The 22,270-nt window shown below is 34.3% G+C and overlaps 1 protein-coding gene and 1 non-coding gene across 2 annotated transcripts in view; one reads left to right on the top strand and one right to left on the bottom strand.

Moving 5' to 3' along the window:
* The window catches only part of Smp_159840 (dynein heavy chain, putative), a gene marked incomplete at its 5' end in the record, with an annotated part of 101,258 nt that overhangs the window by 50,424 nt on the left and 28,564 nt on the right, over positions 1-22,270 (top strand). Inside the window, 8 exons of the mRNA XM_018791954.1 lie at positions 367-729; positions 3,243-3,496; positions 6,215-6,743; positions 7,387-8,018; positions 11,867-12,081; positions 13,674-13,866; positions 15,588-15,789; positions 17,056-17,228. Of these exons, the coding sequence (XP_018647275.1) occupies positions 367-729; positions 3,243-3,496; positions 6,215-6,743; positions 7,387-8,018; positions 11,867-12,081; positions 13,674-13,866; positions 15,588-15,789; positions 17,056-17,228 (2,561 nt within the window). The remainder of the gene's footprint in view (positions 1-366; positions 730-3,242; positions 3,497-6,214; positions 6,744-7,386; positions 8,019-11,866; positions 12,082-13,673; positions 13,867-15,587; positions 15,790-17,055; positions 17,229-22,270) is intronic.
* Positions 9,174-9,244, bottom strand: Smp_tRNA_01678_Pseudo_TTG.1.1. The gene has a single exon. It is a non-coding gene (tRNA).

Below are 22,270 nucleotides of genomic sequence, written 5' to 3' on the forward strand. Positions count from 1 at the left end.
GTCGAATGACTCATGATTCACGAGTCCATATTTTTAATCGATAACAACGCTAAAAATCACCGTATTCGGGGAAAATGGATACAAAGGCAATGTTGATCAGTCTCTGTCCTCAAATTTCTCATTTTAGCCACCATGTCAGGTAGCTTAGGGTTTCAAAATACTTTAGTCCTCCATATTCACAGCCTGGAATCACTAAATGAAAGATTAAAAAGGAATGACTATTTGGTAGTATTTACAAGGTCCAAGACAGTAGAAAGCGAATGACCTTTTGAGTATAACCTCACTCACCTCACAATGTATATTTTTTGATAAAAGGTTAAATTAATTTTTGTCGACTGAACTATTCAATTTGTTTTCTAAAATTAGACTTTACTACGACAGGCTGGAGCAGAGGGTAAAAATACTGTCTTCCTAATGACTGACAGTCAAATCAAAGAAGAAACTTTCTTAGAAGATGTAGATAGTTTACTTAATTCTGGTGAAGTTCCAAATCTTTATAGTTCTGAAGAAAAAGCTGAATTGATGGATATCATACAAAGTTCTCTTGCAGCATCAGGTGGAAATAAATCGGTTGATCTATCGCCTTTGGCACTGTATGCTTTGTTTGTGGATAGATGTCGAGAAAAATTGCATGTAGTTATGGCTTTTTCACCTATAGGGGAAGCATTTAGAAATCGTTTAAGACAATTCCCCGCTTTAATTAACTGCTGCACCATTGATTGGTTTCAGGTTAGTTAATTCATATTTGTTTACCTAATATATTTGCTTATTGGTCAATTATTTACCGTTATTGTAAGGTAGTTAGTCAGTATGTAATAAACTAGGTTGGTATTGTTCTAACAAATCTTCATTTCAGTAACTTAATAACCCTGTGGTGAGACAGAGACTCATGAAATGATGGTACGTGTAAGCAGAGAACTCAAAACAACTGTCAACCAATATCATAGTGAGAATATTCATTATGAACGCCAAAACAGTCCTACCGTACTGAGCTTAAACGTGGAGAACTACTACGACCATCATCAAAAAGATACAACTATTTATAAACAGTTGTTTATGCAAGATACTCAATATTCGTTGACTGGGCGTCATCAGCAACAGTCTACTGTGGGAGATGACAAACCAGCTTCCAGCTGAAGAGGAAGTTAAAAAGAGACAGTGGAAAGGGATAGGACATACATTACGAAAACCACGAAAATGCACCACGAGGCAGGCCCTAACTTGGAATCCTGAAGGAAAACGGAAAAGAGGAAGGCCAAAGAACATACTGTGCCAAGTATTGGAAGCAGACATGTAAAGAATGGATAATAACTGAAAAGAACTGGAAAGGATTGACCAGGACAGAGTTGGATGGAGAGTGATGGTGGATGACCTATACTCCTCCACGAGGGGTAACAGGAGTATGTAAGTAAGTAAGCAATAAGCAAAAAAACCTACTTGCCATAAACATCAACAGGCCAGAAAATGAAGAATCGTCTGCACTAATGCCACACGGAAAGAGAATGAAATTGATGAGAACTAGTTGTTAAAAAGAAATATTTTATCAGTGAATCCAGTCCATGTTTTTGGAGTGGTTGAGTGGAACGTCTATGTATAAAGAATGAATGATCGATAACCACATAATTACTAATGGAGTTACATCATAATTACACAGCTTCTATTATACTCCTGTGTTTTTCAGCTCTGACAGTGTATCCTGAATAAATCATTCACAACTAGATTCTTCAAACCTACTTATCCTTTGAATTTGTGTAGCCCAAGTATTTACCCTTTGTTAGGTGGTGAGACATGAACATATTTTACAAAGTTCGATTATAGTTGTGTTCCTTGACCTTAAGGGAACATTCAACTCTTTTGATCATAAGGTTCTATGGGGGTGTCTATCATTGAAAGGTGTACCAAAACGTGCATCAAGCTTGTACAGGCTATCCATTCAAACACTACTGGCCGAGTCAGAGCTTATGGTGAAGTGTCATCAAGATTGAAAATCTCAAGTGGTTTTCGTCAAGATTTTCTGTTTCCTCCATTTTTATTTAACGTAGTCCTTGGCATCCTTTTAGAGAGAACGCTCCCATAGTCTGGCTTTTCATGGGTTGGTCTTCTATCAGGAGATTCACCTGTTGACTTAGAATACCCAGATGGTGTAGTTCTGTTTGGTGAAGATCCTTACTGAATGCAATCTCCTGACCATCTGAAGTAACAATGCAAGCGTGTTTGAGATGCAGTTCTCTCCCTCCAAATTCAAAATGTTGCTTCGCAACTTACCTGCATCAGCTCTTAAAATAATGATAAGGAACGCAATGGTTGAGCACATCAACCGCTGCACTTATCTTGAGAGTTTAATTAGTCCTGATAGGCTGGAGTCTTAGAAATCTGGATACAGATTCAGGAACCTTGATCAACTTTCTTCAACCTGCATCAATTGTGGTGTAGGATGAGTTTAGTGCTCAGAAGCTCACTCCTTCCTACTTTGTGGTTGTGAAACATAGTCACCAAGAATAAGGGATATTCATAGGTTACTGGTATTTGATTATATATAGCCTCACGGCATCGCACGTGTATTTCGGGACCCCCGAATAAACGGTTGCTGGGTTAGGGATGGAGTATTAGTTGAAAATCGGAATCAGTTGAAGATATATTAAATCTTCATCAACTGAGGTTGTTGGTACTTGTTACATATACCTAACCACCACTACCTTGACGGGCGATACTGTCTGGTGTGTTAGTAGGTTGGAATAAAACTAATAGCTCCCAAACTAAGAAGTATCACTGATTTATGAAGCCAATAACAATTTGACTTAGCCATAATAACAGTGTAGACCACATGGTTCGAAATAATTTGTAGTGGTTTAACTGTATCCACTCATTGTTTTCACTTAGATCCTAAATTTCAAAGCTTCTCGTAATCTTTTTATTTTCTTGAATCTCGTTTTCGATGTCTATTCCATTGCATTACTACTAATTCTGTTACCACCTTCAATACTCTGGGATTCGTCCGAGCGATTTGATCTCCCTGTGCTAATATGATGTGGCGCATTGAACTGGTGTATACATCTATCAAGTTATACGTTGTGTCTGATATTACAAGTATTAAAAAGTTCGAAAGTTGACTAATTTCAGAGTCTGTCACTTTGTAATTACAGTTCATAGTCAATTCAATAAAAGAGCGAATATGCTTTTACTTTTTATAAAGTGAATTGAATTCATTCACTATTTTTTAATCAAATCATTTACTTTACTAGTCTTGGCCTGAAGATGGTTTAGTTCGAGTTGCCAATAAAGCACTTCAAAATTTGGATATAGAAGATCATGTTCGTGAATCCACTGTACATTTATTCAAATATTTTCATACTTCTATTACACCATTGGCTGAGAAATTTTTAATGAATTTAGGTCGAAAAACTTATGTAACACCAACTTCATATTTAGAATTAATTGACAGTTTTCAAAGACTTTTGACTCAAAAACAAAATGAAACAATGAAAGCTAAAATGCGGTAAGTGATATAATTTATGTATTGGATTTTGTAATTTCATATTGCTGGTATTCGTGACTAATCTCTAGTGGTATAATCCCTTTAAATGGATACTTCAATTCGGACTGCTTTTACATATTGTGGTTAACAATAAAATCCTTGAAACACATTTTATTGACTAAGCTTTTATAAATCTATTTTTTCTCGGTTTATCCAGTAAATCTTGAAGAAATACCTACTAACCTATCTTTTCTTTTTTAAACTTGAACATTATTCATGATCCATTAAAAGTCCGGTGTTTTAAAATATCCAATCTTTCATGTACCCCCTAACCGTTTCAGAAAGCTTGATGTTGTTGTGATACTATGTTCGGCTTTTATCATTTGATTTATTCACTAATACAAATAAAACTTATCCAATCTTAGCACTGTGCCAAACTAATGATGTTCGTTCGGTATGAGCAGCCTAGCGTCCTTATTAGTCCTTTGTTCACTAGTCCTCCCAGTTAAGTGCAGAACACCAATAACAGCTTCTGCTATGTGAATCATCTATTTCAAGCATACTTGGTTTATGTACCAGACAAACAGACCACATCACAGTAAAACATTTGCACAAGATCAAGCCAAAGTGTGACTGTGAACATGGGAGACGGTAATTAATAAACTGAATATAAGTTAAGAACAGTCAATCGTATAATAATAATTTTTAGGTCAAAATGAAGCTTATAATAAGAGTAATATAGATACATATAATCTAATCACTGAATAGTTATACAATAAGAATATATATAGAATAATAATCGATTAATAGATCCCAGAAGTTACCCGTACTTTAATCTTCACTAGGATACAACAGATATTGAGTTTACTTTTCGTTCCAAAGCCGTCCAATTTTTTACTAACCTCGTAATAGTTTCCTAAATTTTTACTTTGTCTTACATAGATAGTTTAATGATCCTCATAGAGTACTCAAAGATAAAGTACATTTAACCGAACAATTATGTTCAATAAATTCACCATCAGACTGGAAGTTTTTAATCCATAATTATTGCATTACAACGACCGAAATAAAGTACACACAAATAAATAAATTAGACAACGTTATATATTAATAAAATGAACTTTTACATCAGTTAAATGCGTCCACAATGTGTCATTGGCTTGTTATGAAGGTCGTCCTGTGGTGCATGCTACTTATGTCGACAGGCATAAGTAGTATGTAACACCGATCAGAAGTGAAATGCATAGCAGCAGAAAGCTAAGATGATTGAATTGAACAAAACAGAAAGGGGAATAGGAAGGAACTATAAACTTAGCGAATCGTACAGAATGTAAAGAACCACTGATGGAAGTTTAGCAAATGAAGTATTTTGTGTATGGTTCTTATATTTTACCAAGATACTCTGTCATTTAATGTTAACATACATTGATTGTCTCCCCCCTGTAATCTCGTTCACAACAATCCAACTATCAATTCATATATCCTAGTTGTTATGTTTAGTTATGCTGCCTGTTTCAATGTTATCACCGATTCACAAATTATCTTGATTGATTGGTTCAATATTCTTTTTTGTAAATACTTATAAATATTAAAACATTAGATATTTTGTTAAAAATTCTTAGACTAGATTACCAAGTGAAACGTTAGGTTTTTAATGGAATCTCACTCCTTGAGATTTTTATCAATATTATGTCCTCCTTTCTGACTACAACTCTCTATTCTTATTTCAAAGATTTCATTTATTAACGACGTAGGAAAATTCATTGTTGGGAGTAAATAAATACGTAATCGGAGACTCTAGGTGACATGACTCAGAATCGATCACAATGGCATAGGTGTAAACACCCTTTATCTTCCCTTAAACCTTGAGATTAAAATTGCTTCATATCTATCTTCCTTCCTATACCATATTCTTATATACAACCTTTCTTCTATATATTACCACCACTGAGTTAGCTACTTCTATTAATTCAGTGTTCATCTTGTTGTGCTAACGAGGTATGGCAACTTAGACTGATGCATATATGTGCCTGATCCCACATTGTAGCTGACTGACTGATAATCGGTGACATTTTAACAAACAATGAACGTCTATTGAAATGATAATAATTATAACGATTAATTCGTGGGAAAAAGTGAAATTCTGTTTGAATAATTATAAGAAATTAAATTAAAAATTTATATATATATATATATATATATATATATATATATATATAATGAGAAGGTACTTGATAGTAAAAGATAGTATGTGGATTGTAAAAGTCTAGATATAAAATTGAGAAAATATGAAAGGGACGATGACTGTCACTAGTCATAACCAATTCATATAGGGGATAAAGGTTGTTAACTCATGTCACTATGGTTTTCGGGTTGTTCATATTTAAGAACTATTCCGTTCTTCCATAACAGCTTATATCATGTTGGACGTCACCTCCATTTCGCAAAACACCTCACTAATTTTATCATAAAATCATGAATGTTTATGTTCCAGTTACATTAGTACTACACTCAAATTTTTTTTAATGTAGAAATGGTTATAGGGAAATTACCAGCAGTTCAGCTTATTGACAGTCTAGTCACAATGTTTTATGAGTTTGAGTACCAAGTAGTAAATACTCCAGTTTAGGAATAAGTACATTCTTTATGGTATAACACTTTTGTAATAATTCAGTATAGATAATAATTTAAATCGTTTTGATTTTGATATTTATAATTACCTTTATAACCATAATTCAGCTATGTCAATGGCCTAGATAAATTAGCATTCGCTGCAGAACAAGTAGCTGATATGCAAATCAAACTAGAAGAACTTCAACCTCAGCTTGTATTAGCAAGTCGGGAGAATGAAAAACTTTTAACTGTTATAGCTACTGAATCAGTGACGGTTGAAGAACAACGTGTTAAAGTAAAAGCTGAAGAAGAAATTGTCAATCAAAAAGCTGATGCTTCTAAAGCATTAAGTGATGAATGTCGAGCTGATTTAGCTGAAGCACAACCTGCATTAGAAGCAGCTCTTTCTGCATTAGACACGCTTAAACCATCTGATATTACAATAGTGAAATCAATGCAAAATCCCCCACCTGGTGTTAAACTTGTCATGGAAGGTGTTTGTGTTATGCGTGATATTAAACCAGATAAAATAAATGATCCATCAGGAACAGGTAAAAAGATTAATGATTATTGGGGACCATCAAAGAAACTACTCGGTGATTTAAATTTTTTAAATCTATTGAAGGAGTATGACAAAGATAATATCAATCCGACGGTAAGATATGAAAACATTTAAGATTTATGTAATTGTTCTAAGTGGATATATGATATATAGTTAGATAAAATATTCAACTAATAATGTGTGTGGTTACATGAACTAGATTCTATCCTTATTATATAAAGTATGATCTCATCTTAAACATACTTCAGTAGCAAGGATATCTAGCTACAGGTTACCTCATATCTAATTTTGGAACTGTTATATTCATACATTTTCTAGATCGTAATAAGTGTTTGTGTTATCATAAACATCGCTTTCGAACCGATAATGAATTGTGAGATTCTATGTTTTGGATTTCATCTCAATTAGTCGTGTTTACTATTTATTACTTTCAAGTCAGAACTTACGGAGTTCCTGTTATCTATATCGGTTCAAAAATCCTTTACAATATTTTAAGTAATTTGATTTAACTGCAATAGTTTGCTGTTTGTTCTCTTTTGAGGTGCTGAAGTTTGTTTAAAAATCTGTTTCTAAATCTGTATATGTTTTATATATTGAACTAATGATATTCTTATTAGTAGTCAAGTTTATCCATGAACTTCTAGTTCGTACCAGCGTTAATGAATAACAGTAATTGTTTTATTTCATATTTTCTTAGATAATGCAACGTATACGAAAAGATTTCATGACAAATCCTGAATTTGACCCAACCAAAGTAGCTCGTGCTAGTTCAGCTGCTGAAGGTTTATGCAAGTGGATATTAGCTATGGAACAATATGATCGTGTAGCTAAAATTGTAGCACCAAAGCGTGTTAAATTAGCTGAAGCTGAAGAAGAATTAGCAGAGAATATGGCATGTTTAAAAAAGACACAAGATGCACTAGCTGAAGTTGAAGCTAAATTAGAAAATTTACAAAATCAACTTGAATCTACCCAAAACGAGAAAAAACGCCTGGAAGATGAAGTATCAAACTGTGCAACTAAATTAGAAAGAGCTACAAAGTTGATAGGTGGTTTAGGTGGTGAGAAAGACCGTTGGCATCAAGCAGCTGAATATCTTGAAAAATTATATGATAATCTTATTGGTGATGTACTGATATCAGCTGGAATAATTGCTTATTTGGGACCATTTACATCAACTTACAGAGAAGAGTGTATTTCAAATTGGATTATTCAATGTAAACAACAAAATATCACTTGTTCTGAACCTTTTTCACTAACTCAATGTCTTGGTGATCCGGTAAAAATTCAACAATGGAATATCGATGGTTTGCCACGTGATGCTTTTTCAATAGACAATAGTGTTATTGTAGCAAATGCTAGAAGATGGTAGGTTGTTTTCGATATTCCGCAAGCTGCCAAATATGATATACAATTAATTTTGTTTTTAAGCACAAAATCTTTGAGAAGACTGCAGCAGAAATCAACTTGATCATAGTAGGTCTATCAGGCAGTTAGTGGCTGAAATCCAAAGTTTACATAAACACTCTGATAGTTACTTAACTTACTTCCTTACGCCTGTTACCCCTCGTGGAGGTTGTTCACCATCCGTTACAGACATATTTCGAAATTCAAAACTAAATACTTTTGGACATGGATTTCACTATTTGCCTTTCCCTTCCCAATAATATTTCTAACCATTTGTTTTTTTTTTATAGAGCCCTCAATCTTGATGAAGTTCTTTTACTTTCAGATAACAGTAAGTGTGATAAACTCATAAGATTTCTAGGCGATGGAGAAATGTACTATCAAAAAAGTGTATTTCATAGTATTACATTGTGAGAGAATAGGACAATTTAACTGATTCCAACAATCTAACGGAAGACAGTCATAATACAGTCGATGGGAGATTATGCTATTTCATAGTTACACTGAAATTTCGTTATGACCAATGTAGATTTTTAGAGTGAATCCATATATATAATGGAGAGAAGAACAAGATAAATCAATCTATGAAGTCTGTTATGAACAGATGGTTCAATTCTTAATTTTTTTGAACATAAAATTTAAAAGTAATATGAGTAATTCAATCACCATTAATGGCAGGTTAAAATACTTCTAGCAATTGACAACATGGAACGCAGTATTTATGCATATTTAATCCCAAAATAGTACGGCACAAAACAAAAAAGAGACGAGGAATTGACAAGATAAGCAAAAACAAAAAAGAGAGAATGATGTTAGCTGCACTGTGAAGCTTAATTTAGAAAATATAAAGGGAAATTTTTTTAAAATCCTAAACTGTACAGATTGTGAAAAATTCACTTAGTATTGTTTTGTTTGAATCTTCCCATCGATGTGTTAGGACTGCAACTGGTCAGTCTCTAATTGGCATATGTGCATACTGTGCGTATTGCATCAATATAGCCTTAATTCACAAGCATGGTAAGCAGAGATGTATAGTGGCTAGCAGTGGAATACAGGACGCGCGTTTCGTACTATTTGGGACTCGTCAGCTGGATGTACCTGCATCTCAGAGTCGATGTTCACTCTGCGACTCGAACCCAGTAACATAGCTTCAAGCGCCATCGCGTTATACACTCGGCCACTGAGATGCAGGTACATCCATCTGACGAGTCTTGAATAGGACGAAACGCGCGTCCTGTGTTCCACTGCTAGCCACTATCCATCTCTGCTTACCATGTACAGTTTGAGGTTATATTAAAAGTAAATATTTTAAAGGTGTGAAATGCACGCTTTTTTGTCACTGGAATCTATTTGAAATAATGTCACTTAAGATCGAGGCATTCAAGTGTGAAATGAAAAATGTTTCATAAGATGGGTACAGGATTGAAATAAATAAAAGTTCATATTATCTAAATAATGCAAAAACAAACTTGGATGCAGAATTATATGAATTCACTATATTTCATGGTTTCTCATCAGCTGCTTACAATCAAATATATGTTCAAAGTTTACATTGAGGTAAGATATAGTGTGAAACAACTAACATAGATGAACAAAAGAAATGAAATGACAAAGGCTATCAATAATGACTATTTACATATACATATATATACATGAACAGGTCGGAGGTCATTTGGCGTTAGAATAAAAAACATAAGCGGTGAGTGATGCAATAATTGAGGTTCAGAGATAAATTGTATGATAATTTTAGAGGTAATGAAGTGTTTACACAAGTTGATAAGGTGGGTTGCGTAATAATTGAACAGGATTTGGAGATTTAAAACAATTAGTCCCTTTGGTAAATTTCGATAATGTGATATAAGATTATCAGAACTATGTGATATATTAACGCAATACATTTCGAACAATCTGATCACACATCTACTTGTTAAGAACATTTATTCATAAAAATACAAATATATATAATAATACAAACAACGCTATTGATATTTATTTTCTTACCTTAACCTGTCTAGTTGACCTTTTAATTTTCATAAAAAAATGTCTTAACAAGTATATGTGTGATCAGATTGTTCGAAATGTATTGCGCTAATATATCACATAATTCTGATAAACTTCGTCTTCTCATTGCATTATCGAAATAGCCTTTTATTCAAACAAAGGCTTAAATCAGTCATCAACAAAATGTATTGTGCAGCGAAGGTCATTATGAAAGAAAGAACGAGGTCCGTGCTTAATTCAAAACCTAAAAGACATGAAAACGATTGTGTCACTGCGTTTACCGATTTAAATGTGTGCGGTCACACATGCATAGGGAGGAGCAATCGTGATCTGAAAATTAGGCTGTGTGAACATGTACCAAAATGGTTGCAGAAACAAATAGAATCAAATAACCCAATAAAAGTAGAGGATAAACATCCATCATCCTCTATTGCCAAACATATAATCGAAATAGACCATAAGATTGATCTTAACTCGGCTTTTGTGGTGTTGTATAAAAGTGTAAAAGGGTGTATACCAAGGTTTATTGAAGCCATACGAAAATTCAAAACCCCTTTGTGTATTCAAAAACAGTCTGTTCTCTCCCTAAACCTACCCTGGTAATATTAGCTTATTACCCAGAGTGATTAGGTTACAAATTGTTTTCAAATTATTTTTATTATTATCCTTGTCTATTCTTACCCCATTTCCAGTCTAATTGACCTTCTTTTTTTGTATATAAATGTTCTTAACTAGTAGATGTGTGATCTAAATGTATTGCGCTAATATATCACATAGTTCTGATAATCTTCGTCTTCTTATTACATTATCGAAGGATTTGAAGAGTTTACATAAATGGAAATGTATCAGTGAAGGGTTGCTTTCAATGTGCATAAGATAAGAATTCGTAATGGAAGACCACATAACAAAATAAACACTAACATTTCAACGAAGAATATTAATTTTTTAATATGATGAGGATCTTTAAACGACTAAAATAAACACTAATAAAACAAAACTAATGACCAAAAACTGATTTACAAGGGTAGTAATAGGTTATTACCATGTCTTTTTAGATACATAAATCAGGTTTGAGTTTTTTGTCCTCGCAACTCCTTCAACAAACCGAAGGGAAGCTGTGTTTCCTTGTCCGCTAATAATTTTGAAGTCTTGAGGAATGTCAATGGTATGTCTAGTGTCATGTAAATACCGAGCTATTGCACTGATAAGAGCCATTGCACCTCGCAGCCTCAAGTTCTTTGGAACATACTGGGAAACGCGAACATGTACTCTCCTCTCGGTTCTTACAATGTATGTGCTTTAGTACGTACATGTAAATTGGTAATGCACTCTTGTACTATCTAGCAGAGATATGCGACGACAGTATTTTAGTTTAGTTTAAACTTGTAACCATATTTTCTTGCCCTCCTCAAGAAGTTCTTCATGGTTTTAATAGTATAGAGGAAGCGTAATTTCTCTCTCTTTTAGTCTATTGTTCAAAGTATGATGTACAAAATCAACAAGCCTCTGTCTCAATATGATACTCACGTACTATCAGTTAAGAAAGGACAACGCTATCGATTTCTTTCCTTACGAGGACAGAGACATAGGAAAAAGATGACTAGCTCCATAAATTCATCTAATCTTGTATACAAACTTGAAATCATGAGGCGGGTAATTGATTTATTAAAAATAAATGTTATCTTCAATGTTTGTTGAAGTCTTTTAGATTGTAAATAAACCTAACATAACCTTTTTTTAGATAAGTAGTATGAAATGGAGATATAGGTACTTTATGACGTGTTATATTTCAAATTTTTAATCACAAGGCCACTGATGATTGATCCACAAGGTCAAGCTAATAAATGGATAAAGAATATGGAAAAAGACACAGGAATCACTGTTGTCAAATTGACAGATAGCGATTTCATTAGAAATTTAGAAAATGGTATTCAATTCGGTACACCAATACTATTGGAAAATGTTGGTGAAGATTTAGATCCAAGTTTGGAGCCTCTATTACTGAAACAAACATTTAGACAAGGTGATATATTTACTTATTTTTGTGTAAAGACAAACAACTATGTTTTCTAATTATTGTTAGGATAATTAAGTCTTTGGATGATGTTATGAGCTTAAACCGATTAACGCAACATTGAGAACCGCATGGATGGTAACTGAATTTTTATCTGAGCCTGTCAATTATACAGTAGAGTGAACTTCCTACAACTGGAGAGTGCAAACGCAGAAGTTTAAATTGTTGCATTAAGCTTATGACCATTTGAGCCCTGGATTGGTGTGAAGTCTTAATCATTTATGAAAATTTTTTAGCCAATATTTAACGGGTTATTTTTTATTTGTAAATGGAAAGAAGTACAACACTTAAATGTTTTTCGGTAGTACTTAAACTAACAGTCAATCAGTCAAGTTCAACGTAGAATCTGGTACATATGTGTAATAGTTTGAGTTGCCAGACCATATTGGTGCATAAACATTAAACTGACAGGACAATCAAGACAGTAATAATAGTATAGGTAATGGTAGAAAACGTAAAACATAGGAAAACTGATTCTGTTATTAATATGATATATTTATGCTATTCGAATTTATAGAGAGATCATAATGTATAAAATCAAGAACTCATCGTTACTTACTTTTGTTTTACTATGAAGACCAGTGTTTAGTATTGGATTAGAGAATGACATCCAAAGATATTCAAGTACCTATTTCGAAACTAATCTCTAAAATGTACTTTATTTTATATTTTGGTTGAAGATAGAAATTAACACCTTTGGATGCTGACTCAGTGGTCTGAAGATTAAACACCCACGCGCGACGCCGAAAGTCCTGGGTCCGAGTCCCGCGAGCGGGATCGTAGATATGCACTACTGGAGAGTGCCATGCTAGAACAAAACGGCCATCCAGTGCTTCGAGGTTTCCCATGATGGTCTAGCCTTAATCGACTCATGAATTTGACTATTAAAGGTCTAATATTTATTTTTACTTCTTAAGACGCGAAAAATCAATATGTTGAACGTACAGTTCTTGAAAAAGACTTTGAAGTATAAGTTCGATTTAAAGTAATCCTTCAATTTATTTATATATAAGCTAACCTCAACAGTGGAGGTATCCTGGAGTCAATATTTTAATAATGTAATTCATTTCATGCAGCACATACTTTGAAAACAACTTAAGCTTCCTAACTGACTTTATTCAATACAAACTCAATTTCATTTCACATCAATATGACAAACTAAGAATATGATAAGCAAAGATGGATAGTGGCTAGCAGTGGAATACAGGACGCGCGTTTCGTACTATTTGGGACTCGTCAGCTGGGTGTACCTGCATCTCAGAGCTGATATTCACTCTGGGACTCGAACCCAGTAACATTAGCTTCAAACGCCATCGTGTTATCCACTCAGCTATCGAGTCCTGATAGCCACTTGCTTGTGCAATGGGTTGAAGTTTAAATTCACTTAGTATTGTTTTGTTTGAATCTTTCCTTCAATACTAAGTGAATTTAAGAATATGATGGAACAGAAAGTATAACTAATTCATTTTTAAATCCGATTTTGATTTTTTTTTTCATTGTAATAATCATTGTTCAAATAATGTTTTTGTTAACTTTCAAAGGTGGTGTGGATATGATACGTTTAGGTGAAAATATCATTGAATATTCAAAAGACTTTCGTCTATACATCACAACTAAATTAAGAAATCCACATTATTTACCAGAAATTGCTGTGAAAGTTTCATTACTAAACTTTATGATCACATTAGAAGGTTTAGAAGATCAGTTACTGGGTATTGTTGTCGCTAAAGAAAAGTAAATTTTTTTAGAAAGAAATAATTATTTAGGCTTTATTTATTTGCATTTGATAAATGTCTTTTAGGATAGCTAGCAGAATACTTTTCTATTAATCATCTTTAATATCTCTGACAAACTAATATTTCATGAATGTAGGGAGATTTGTGGAGACTGTAGAACTTTCATAGCTTAAATCGTGAATTGATCATAGATAGAGTACTATGGGAAACTTGGACAACCGTTTTGTCCTGGCATAGGACTCCTCAACAATGAGCATTGACGACCCCGCATCTGGTAATGAAACCTAAGGCCTTTGGCCTCGCTTACAAACGTTTGATAGTTGAATGCCGGATTGTTGCTTTAGAGGTCAAGCGTTTGCGCGCGATCAAAGATGCCAGCTAGGTGGCTTGTTAGATAATATCACAAACTTCAGTAGTTATAAAAATAATTTTAAATGCTTAACAAAACAGTTGGAAGATGGCATGAATAATGTGATAAATATTCACGGATATTAGTTAATAAATGAACTCGTAAAGGAATCAACAATAGTAGAGTTAACAAAATATTTTCAATGGTGGTGGTATGAACCTTAACAATCTGCACAACCCCATAGTAACAATTTGACAGGGAGTCAAATATAAATAAAAGTTATGGAATAAGGAACTCAAATATGCAGTTGTAAAATTAATAGTTGGACTAAAAAATTATTTGATTTGATGCTTAGTATTAGCAGTAACAGTTGGGATATGTAATTCAAGGATTGATGATTATAGAAGTAAGTAAGAATATAAAGGAAAATATTACTTACTTGCTTACTTACTTACATGCATACTTACTTACCTACTTACCTTCCTACTTACTCACTTACATACTTACCGACTTGCTTACTTACTCTACTTGCTTAGTTACTTGCGTTAGTTCGCCCTCACGGAGTAATATAGGCCGCCCACATTTTATTCCTTGAACTGTTTTATTTCTCTTCAGTGACAAAAATGTTTCGTCTATCATTCCAAAACGCATAATAATACATACATGCACCAAGTCATTAATTACACTTTTTATCATTTCTGTTTATGCTCTCTTAGGATTATATTTTGTATACTGGTGAGGATTGTATGCTTGTTAAATTTTTATTATGGAATGATGCATCCTGCATATATTTCATAATTCATTTTAATAAAAGGTTTATCCTCAATGTTCAGTATGAGGTAATCTAGATATCATGTCCTTTTTGAGGGCATACTTACTTACTTACTTACGCCTGTTACTCCCAATGGAGCATAGGCCGCCGACCAGCATTCTCCAATCCACTCTGCCCTAGGCCTTCCTTTTCAGTTCTATTCAGTTTTTGTTCATTCTCATGTCTGTCTCCATTTCTCGGTGTAATGTGTTCTTTGGTCTTCCTCTTATCCTTTAACCTTCAGGATTCCATGTGAGGGCTTGTCTTGTGACGCCTGTAGCTCCTCCGGGGGATACTGCCGGTCCCAAGCCCGGGTAAAGGAGGAGGGTTGGGCATGGGGTTAGCGACGCCATCCCGTAGAAAACCAACTCGCTAAAAAAACGCTAACCAGAAATTTTTTTCGGTATACACTTATTATTATCATTATTATTATTATTAATTATCGACCGACTTCTGTCGACCTAATTAAGCTTGCACACAATTTCAGGGTATATTATTCTTTTAACTAAAGATTATAAATGTTTTGCCATTTTAAAAATTAAAAAAATGTTCACTATAGACCGGAACTTGAAGAAGCTCGTCAAGAATTAATAGTAACAACAGCAAATAATAAACGTATGCTAAAAGAAACTGAAGACAAGATATTGGCTACATTATCAGAATCTGAAGGGAATATTTTAGAGAACGAAGCTGCCATCGAAATACTTGATTCATCTAAATTAATTTCAGATGATATTTTAAAAAAGCAAAAAGTAAGTGAAACATAATTATACGCATTATCACTACTTATAACTAGCATGAATGTAGTGTTAGTAAATAATCATAAACGTAGTTATGACATTATGTTCTTGTTTAGTTAAGGCTTTATGAAAAATCGTCCAAGTTAACACTTTCTTAACGGAGTGATATCAGTAGGAGAACAGTTAGATATTAGTAATTATTGAACAACTATTTTTTCACATATCATGGAACGCTTTAACGTTTTACCTTACCACATTATAGTGTATGAAAACCGAACAACTTGAATACAAATTAGTAGTCTCAGATATTTCATTTTCCCCAACAGATTGGAACGCTTTTGTGATTTAATCTAATATCGGAGTGTTAATGAGCACCGATGAGAATTTCCCAGATATCCAATGGTATTCTGTTTAATACTAATTTGTGCCGAGGTATATCTTCAAAATGATGTCACATTAGTAGCTTATACGTAACAAATTTTCAAACTATGAAGACAGGAAATCCTCAGAACTATATCTTTTGAATTATGCTGAGCAAAACCAGTGCTTTAAACTTTTTTAAATAAGTAACCATTATGTTACTGTTAATTTTCAATTGACGAATGGGCATGAAATTCTTTAGCCAGAATCCACATACAAATTCGATAAATTCGATTTAAAACCACGTTTATTCGTAAAATAAACACTCTTTTATATCTGCAATCAAATTATGCATTGGCAGTCAGTTAAAGATACTAAATCGGTTGCTGAGGTTATGAATCTTTACCGATTAAGATGGTGAGAAAATGTGACACACATCCTTCCTTGGTGGACGATTTTCCCTGGTGTACGATCAGGTTGAAAGTTGGGTATGGTTGAACCGATACGTTGGACTAGTCAATGAAGTCGCTGACTTATTCTGAGACATGTTGATAAACCCAGACTACTTGGATGAAATATGCATGATGACCGCTGTCAGTGGTTGGATGCACTGGCTAACATAACTCAAAACCGATAACACTAACTCATTTGCATTATTTATAATCCTTTTCTAAATCCCGAGTTTGTTTATTTCTTCAAACATGTTTCTGTTCAGCCTTTTGCATCATATTTCCATTGTTCGTTCTTTCTTAATTTTATCGCATCATACTATTGTGGCCTGGGAACTTGAGTCAGTCCACGTTTGTACAAGGCTTTATGTTGGTCATGAATGACTGGCGAGTAGAAATGACACTACTTTAGACACGAATGCCTATATACCCTGTTACTAATGTACTTTAGTCATTCTCCTTTTCTTTTAATTAATAGGTTGCTGAAGAAACCCAAAAGAAGATTGATAGTGCGAGAATGGATTATTCACCAATCGCTAAACATTCTGCTGTACTCTTCTTTTCATTAACAGATCTACCTAATATTGATCCAATGTATCAATACTCATTAGCATGGTTTGTAAATCTCTACGTTAATTCAATTCATGATAGGTAAGTGTAGAACAATAACATTTTGCTCAGTAGAGATTGCTTTCCCGAAATAGAAAGATATTGACTTTAACGTGAAGTACATCGATAAACTGGATTGTCATAATTTATTGCGATATAATAGCAGTTGATATATTTGTTTTTTTCACCGTCATCAATTTTATTCTGAAAATTGGAATTTTATGTTTTCGCGTCAAAAGGCGCTTAGCTGACCTACAGCTCACATCTTCCACTCGGAAATCCTTGACTGTCATTGGTTGACGGATTTTTTAGTACGCTCTTTTGTGGTTCCCTCAAGGGAGTTTCTATCATTGTATAAATAAGCTTGATTTGTGTGTTTAGTGACCTCGTATTTTCTGGGCGCTTGTAGAATACATTCTCTACGCCTCATCAAGACTTCTTGATCTAGTTAGCATGGCCGGGGACAACGGATTAGAATAGCCTATCGTGTCACTGTGTCTTTGACCTTTCCGTTTATCGAGTAAAGTGAACTCGTAAAAGCATCAAGTATATCAATAGTTTATCAGGACTATATGCTCTCAGCAACATGATGCCATGTCAAATGCTCATGAAATTGCTGCAGTACCCGCCCACGAAGAAACGGGAAACAAATCGAGCAGTATAGTGGATACAGTGGTGCCAAATGATCCATTATCTGCCAATGAGGTTCAAAAAAAATTTAAGCAACCTGTTTCACAAGAATCAAACGCTAGTGACCTCAAATCAAATGTCGTCGATCCTCATCATCTCGTCAGTTCTAATGGATTCCCTGTTAAATGTGTCAAACATGACAAACATATCGAATTAATAGTAACTTGGCTATATGAGGATCCAACAGTCTTTCGTGGGGGAGGGGGAATTCGAGAAATTTAAAATCCGGATATCAACTCCGGATTTCTCAAAAAGGGGAGGTGTTATATCCCCTGGTGAATCATGAATGGTAAATCTGAGGTATATTTATGGACAAAGGTAATATGCCTAATTCCTATTGTATAGTTGTTAAATAACTGACCTAATTGTATTCGTGTTCCTCTTACCATAACCTTTGTTTTGACCTTTGAACTATTGTTATTGATTACTTTCCCCCTATCCATAGCCACATTGGCCAATTATTGTACAAATGTTATTTATCTATTTTTTGGTACATGTGGTCTGTTTGGTTAGTATATAAACCCAGTATGCTTGTGAATAATGATTCATATTACCGAGGCTGTTATTTGTGTTCTGGACTCAACTGGCTGGGTTAGGCAGATCGCAGGATCGGTTAGCACTCTAGTCTGCTCGTTCGGGTTTCGAATCACTGCTCCAGTCGATAATTCGCTGCTCTCTAATTGACGGTCTCATCACCTCACCCCTCAACTAATAATCCACTCGGCCACAGATATAACAAGCCTCAATAAACTTTCTAGTCAAATTTTGACCCTTTTACAAAGAAAAATAACTATTTTCATTTTAATCATGGACCGGTCAAAGTTAGGCAACCATTGAAAATCCGATAACACTGAACGGCCACTTCGTCCTAATGTGGAACATCCTAACAGTGCCCATTCATTAATCCACGAATGAAAATCGAACCCAGGAACTTTGAAGACAAGTGTTGATTGGAGTTAGACTTGTACACTAAAAAACCTCAACTCAATGGTTTAGAGGTCGAGCTCTTGTACATGTGACCGAAGGTCCTAGGTTCGACTCTCTCTCGATCGGTCGAAGATAGGCTCTGCTGAGAGGTCCCATACTTGAACGAAACGACCGTTTACTGTTCCCAGCATTCCTATGGTCACCTAACTTTTCATCGGTCTGTAATTTCGATGAAATTCAACAATCTCATAATCCTATACTGAAAAACATAGATTCATTTAACACACTGTGTGGATCTTTAAACGGTATAGACTGCTTTGAATAACTCCAACTTCAGATCCTATTTTTGTGATATCAAGAAAATGTATATTATGATCCTTTGTATAAATCAGATATACCATAGCTTTAATTTATTTTACACAGTTGGGGTTTGTAGATATTGTAGCAATCCTAATAGTTGAACTCATGAGTCGATCTAAGCTAGACCGCCATTGAAAGCATGAAATCACTGAACAGCCGTTTTGTCCTAGTATGGGACTCGTCAGCTGTGAGCATCCTCGATCCACTGGAGTTCCATACTAGAAGAAAACTGTCTTCCAGTTGTTCCAAGCTTCAATGATGGTCATTTGTATTCGGCGTCGTTTATGTTATCAATATATATTATAAATCACTTGGAGTACAACTGACAAAATTCATCCAAGAAGTAATGAGAAAATTTCACTATGAAGAGAGGTGAATTCTAAACAAATATCATGTAAAATTATGCGAAATAGTAGAAATATTAAATCGATATTATTATGATATTACTAATAATAGCAATTTCTTTATAAGAAAAGAAAGAAATACAAAGAATGAGATCAAAAGAATTCATGATATATAATTGAAACAACCAATTTAGTCAAGAATGAAACGATCTTATTACTGGACAAGACAAACAAAGAGGATAAATGTACATATGTTTGGACAAATAGGTCTAATCCATTCATATTAATCATACTAGCTTATATTAAACAAATGATTTATGGATTTCAATAGATTGTGGGAAAGTTGAAATAAAACTTAGAAAGACGTTTTACTATTTGCTTAATGAGAAAAGTTGGTTCTCTTTGTGAATTTCCATACCGCATTTTTTTTACCAGATACAGTGATACAGGTTCACAAATATGAGGTCCTTCGTTAATGAACGTAAAGTCCCGAGAGTATATATATATATATATATATATATATATATATATATAGATAGATAGATAGATAGATAGATAGATATATATATATATATATAGATAGATAGATAGATAGATAGATAGATAGATAGATAGATAGATAGATAGATAGATAGATAGATAGATAGATAGATAGATAGATAGATAGATAGATAGATAGATAGATAGATAGATAGATAGATAGATAGATAGATAGATAGATAGATAGATAGATAGATAGATAGATAGATAGATAGATAGATAGATAGATAGATAGATAGATAGATAGATAGATAGATAGATAGATAGATAGATAGATAGATAGATAGATAGATAGATAGATAGATAGATAGATAGATAGATAGATAGATAGATAGATAGATAGATAGATAGATAGATAGATAGATAGATAGATAGATAGATAGATAGATAGATAGATAGATAGATAGATAGATAGATAGATAGATAGATAGATAGATATTGACTAGTTAGAAAATACATGTTTTCAAGTTATTTTAGTCGGTTACCGTTTACATCTTCAATTCTGTTTCCTGTGTCTACTGTTTAATTTTTCCATGCTTTGACTCAAGTAACAGGATTTTATCCTACTATACTTGCATAATGAAATTAGTTTTTGTTTATTTTCACATATATATACAGTGTTGTGATGTCCAGTACTATTTTAAGCATCTAGTATTTGGACGAAATCCCATCCGACTGGTCAGAATCGCTGATCGTCCCAATATATAAGAAAGGATCAAAATCATCCTGTAATAAACACAGAGGGACCAGTTTGACTAATATAGCGTCTCATAAAGACTCGTGAACAGAAAATACGAGAAAACCAGTTTGGCTTCAGACCTGGTCGTGGCTTCATCCACCACATATTCATCAGATTTTAGAACATAGACATCCTTATCGACGCCCGATATTTGTGGTTTTTCTTAACATAAAAGCAGCATTTGACTCTGAAGACCGAGAGCTTCTATGGCAATGTCTGTCATTGAAAGGTGTACCTCAGAAGTACATAAACCTTGTTCAGTCTCTTTACTCAAACACTACCAGTCGAGTCAGAGATTATGGCGAACTGTAATTTGACTTCGCAACCTCAAGTGGTGTACGGCCAGACTGTCCACAATCTCTATTTCTGTTCAACTTCATCACAGACCTACCGCTGGAAATAACGTTCTCGTCGACTGAATTTTCAGGAATTGATTTCCTACCAGGAGGTCCACTTATCGACTTAGAATACGCAGATGACATAGTGCTGTTTGATGAAGACGCTGATAAAATGCAGAGTGTTTTCGTAACACTAAGCAACAATGTCAGAAAGTTTTGGATGCGTTTCTCCCCCTCTAAATGCAAATTATCGCTTCAGGGCTGGTCTGCATCAACACCTGAACTAAGGATAGGGAGTGAAGTAGTCGAACGCGTCGACAACTTCATTTATCTTGGAAGCCTGACCAGCCGTAATCAGTTAATGTCTGGCGAAATCTCAGCACGGATTCAAAAAGCTCGTTTGGCTTTTGCCAACTTACGTCACCTATGGCGAAAACGTGATGTCCGTCTATCAACTAAGAGACGAGTATACTGCGCAGCAGTTCGCTCTGTCCTACTTTATGACTGTGAAACATGGCTATTAAGAGTAGAAGATACTCGTAAGTTACTAGTATTTGACCACAGACGCCTTAGAAATATTGCTCGCATCTGCTGAGATCACCAGGCAAGTAATAGTGAGGTTAGACGCAGGGTATTGGGGAATGATGGTGAATCAGTTGATGAGATTATGAATCTTCATCGACTGAGATGGTTAGGCCACGTGTTACGTATGCCTGAACACCGAATATCACGACGCACAATGCTGACTAGTGTAGGGGATGGTTGGAAGAGATTTAGAGGTGGTCAAACCAAAACGTGGCATCAGTGCTTGAAGTCACTAACTTCTAGTCTGAGCCATGTTGGCAGATGCAGACTACCTGGTTGGGGTCCGCGTGACTATCGTACCCATTGGTTGGAGACTCTGGGTAACATGGCTCAGAATCGATCACGATGGCGTAGGTGTATACAATCCCTGTCTTCCCTTAAACCTTAAGATTAAAATTGCTTCATAACTTTTTTCCTTCCTATACTATATCCTTATATACAACCTATCTTTTATATATTCCCACCTAATATATAACATCAACTAGGAGTTCAAATATCATGAAACTATTCGCTTTAAGTAAGACGAGAGTTACTTAAAATAAATCATATAGTTTCTTTTCT

The sequence above is a fragment of the Schistosoma mansoni genome (genome assembly GCF_000237925.1).
Source record: "Schistosoma mansoni, WGS project CABG00000000 data, supercontig 0223, strain Puerto Rico, whole genome shotgun sequence".
Lineage (NCBI taxonomy): Eukaryota > Metazoa > Platyhelminthes > Trematoda > Strigeidida > Schistosomatidae > Schistosoma > Schistosoma mansoni.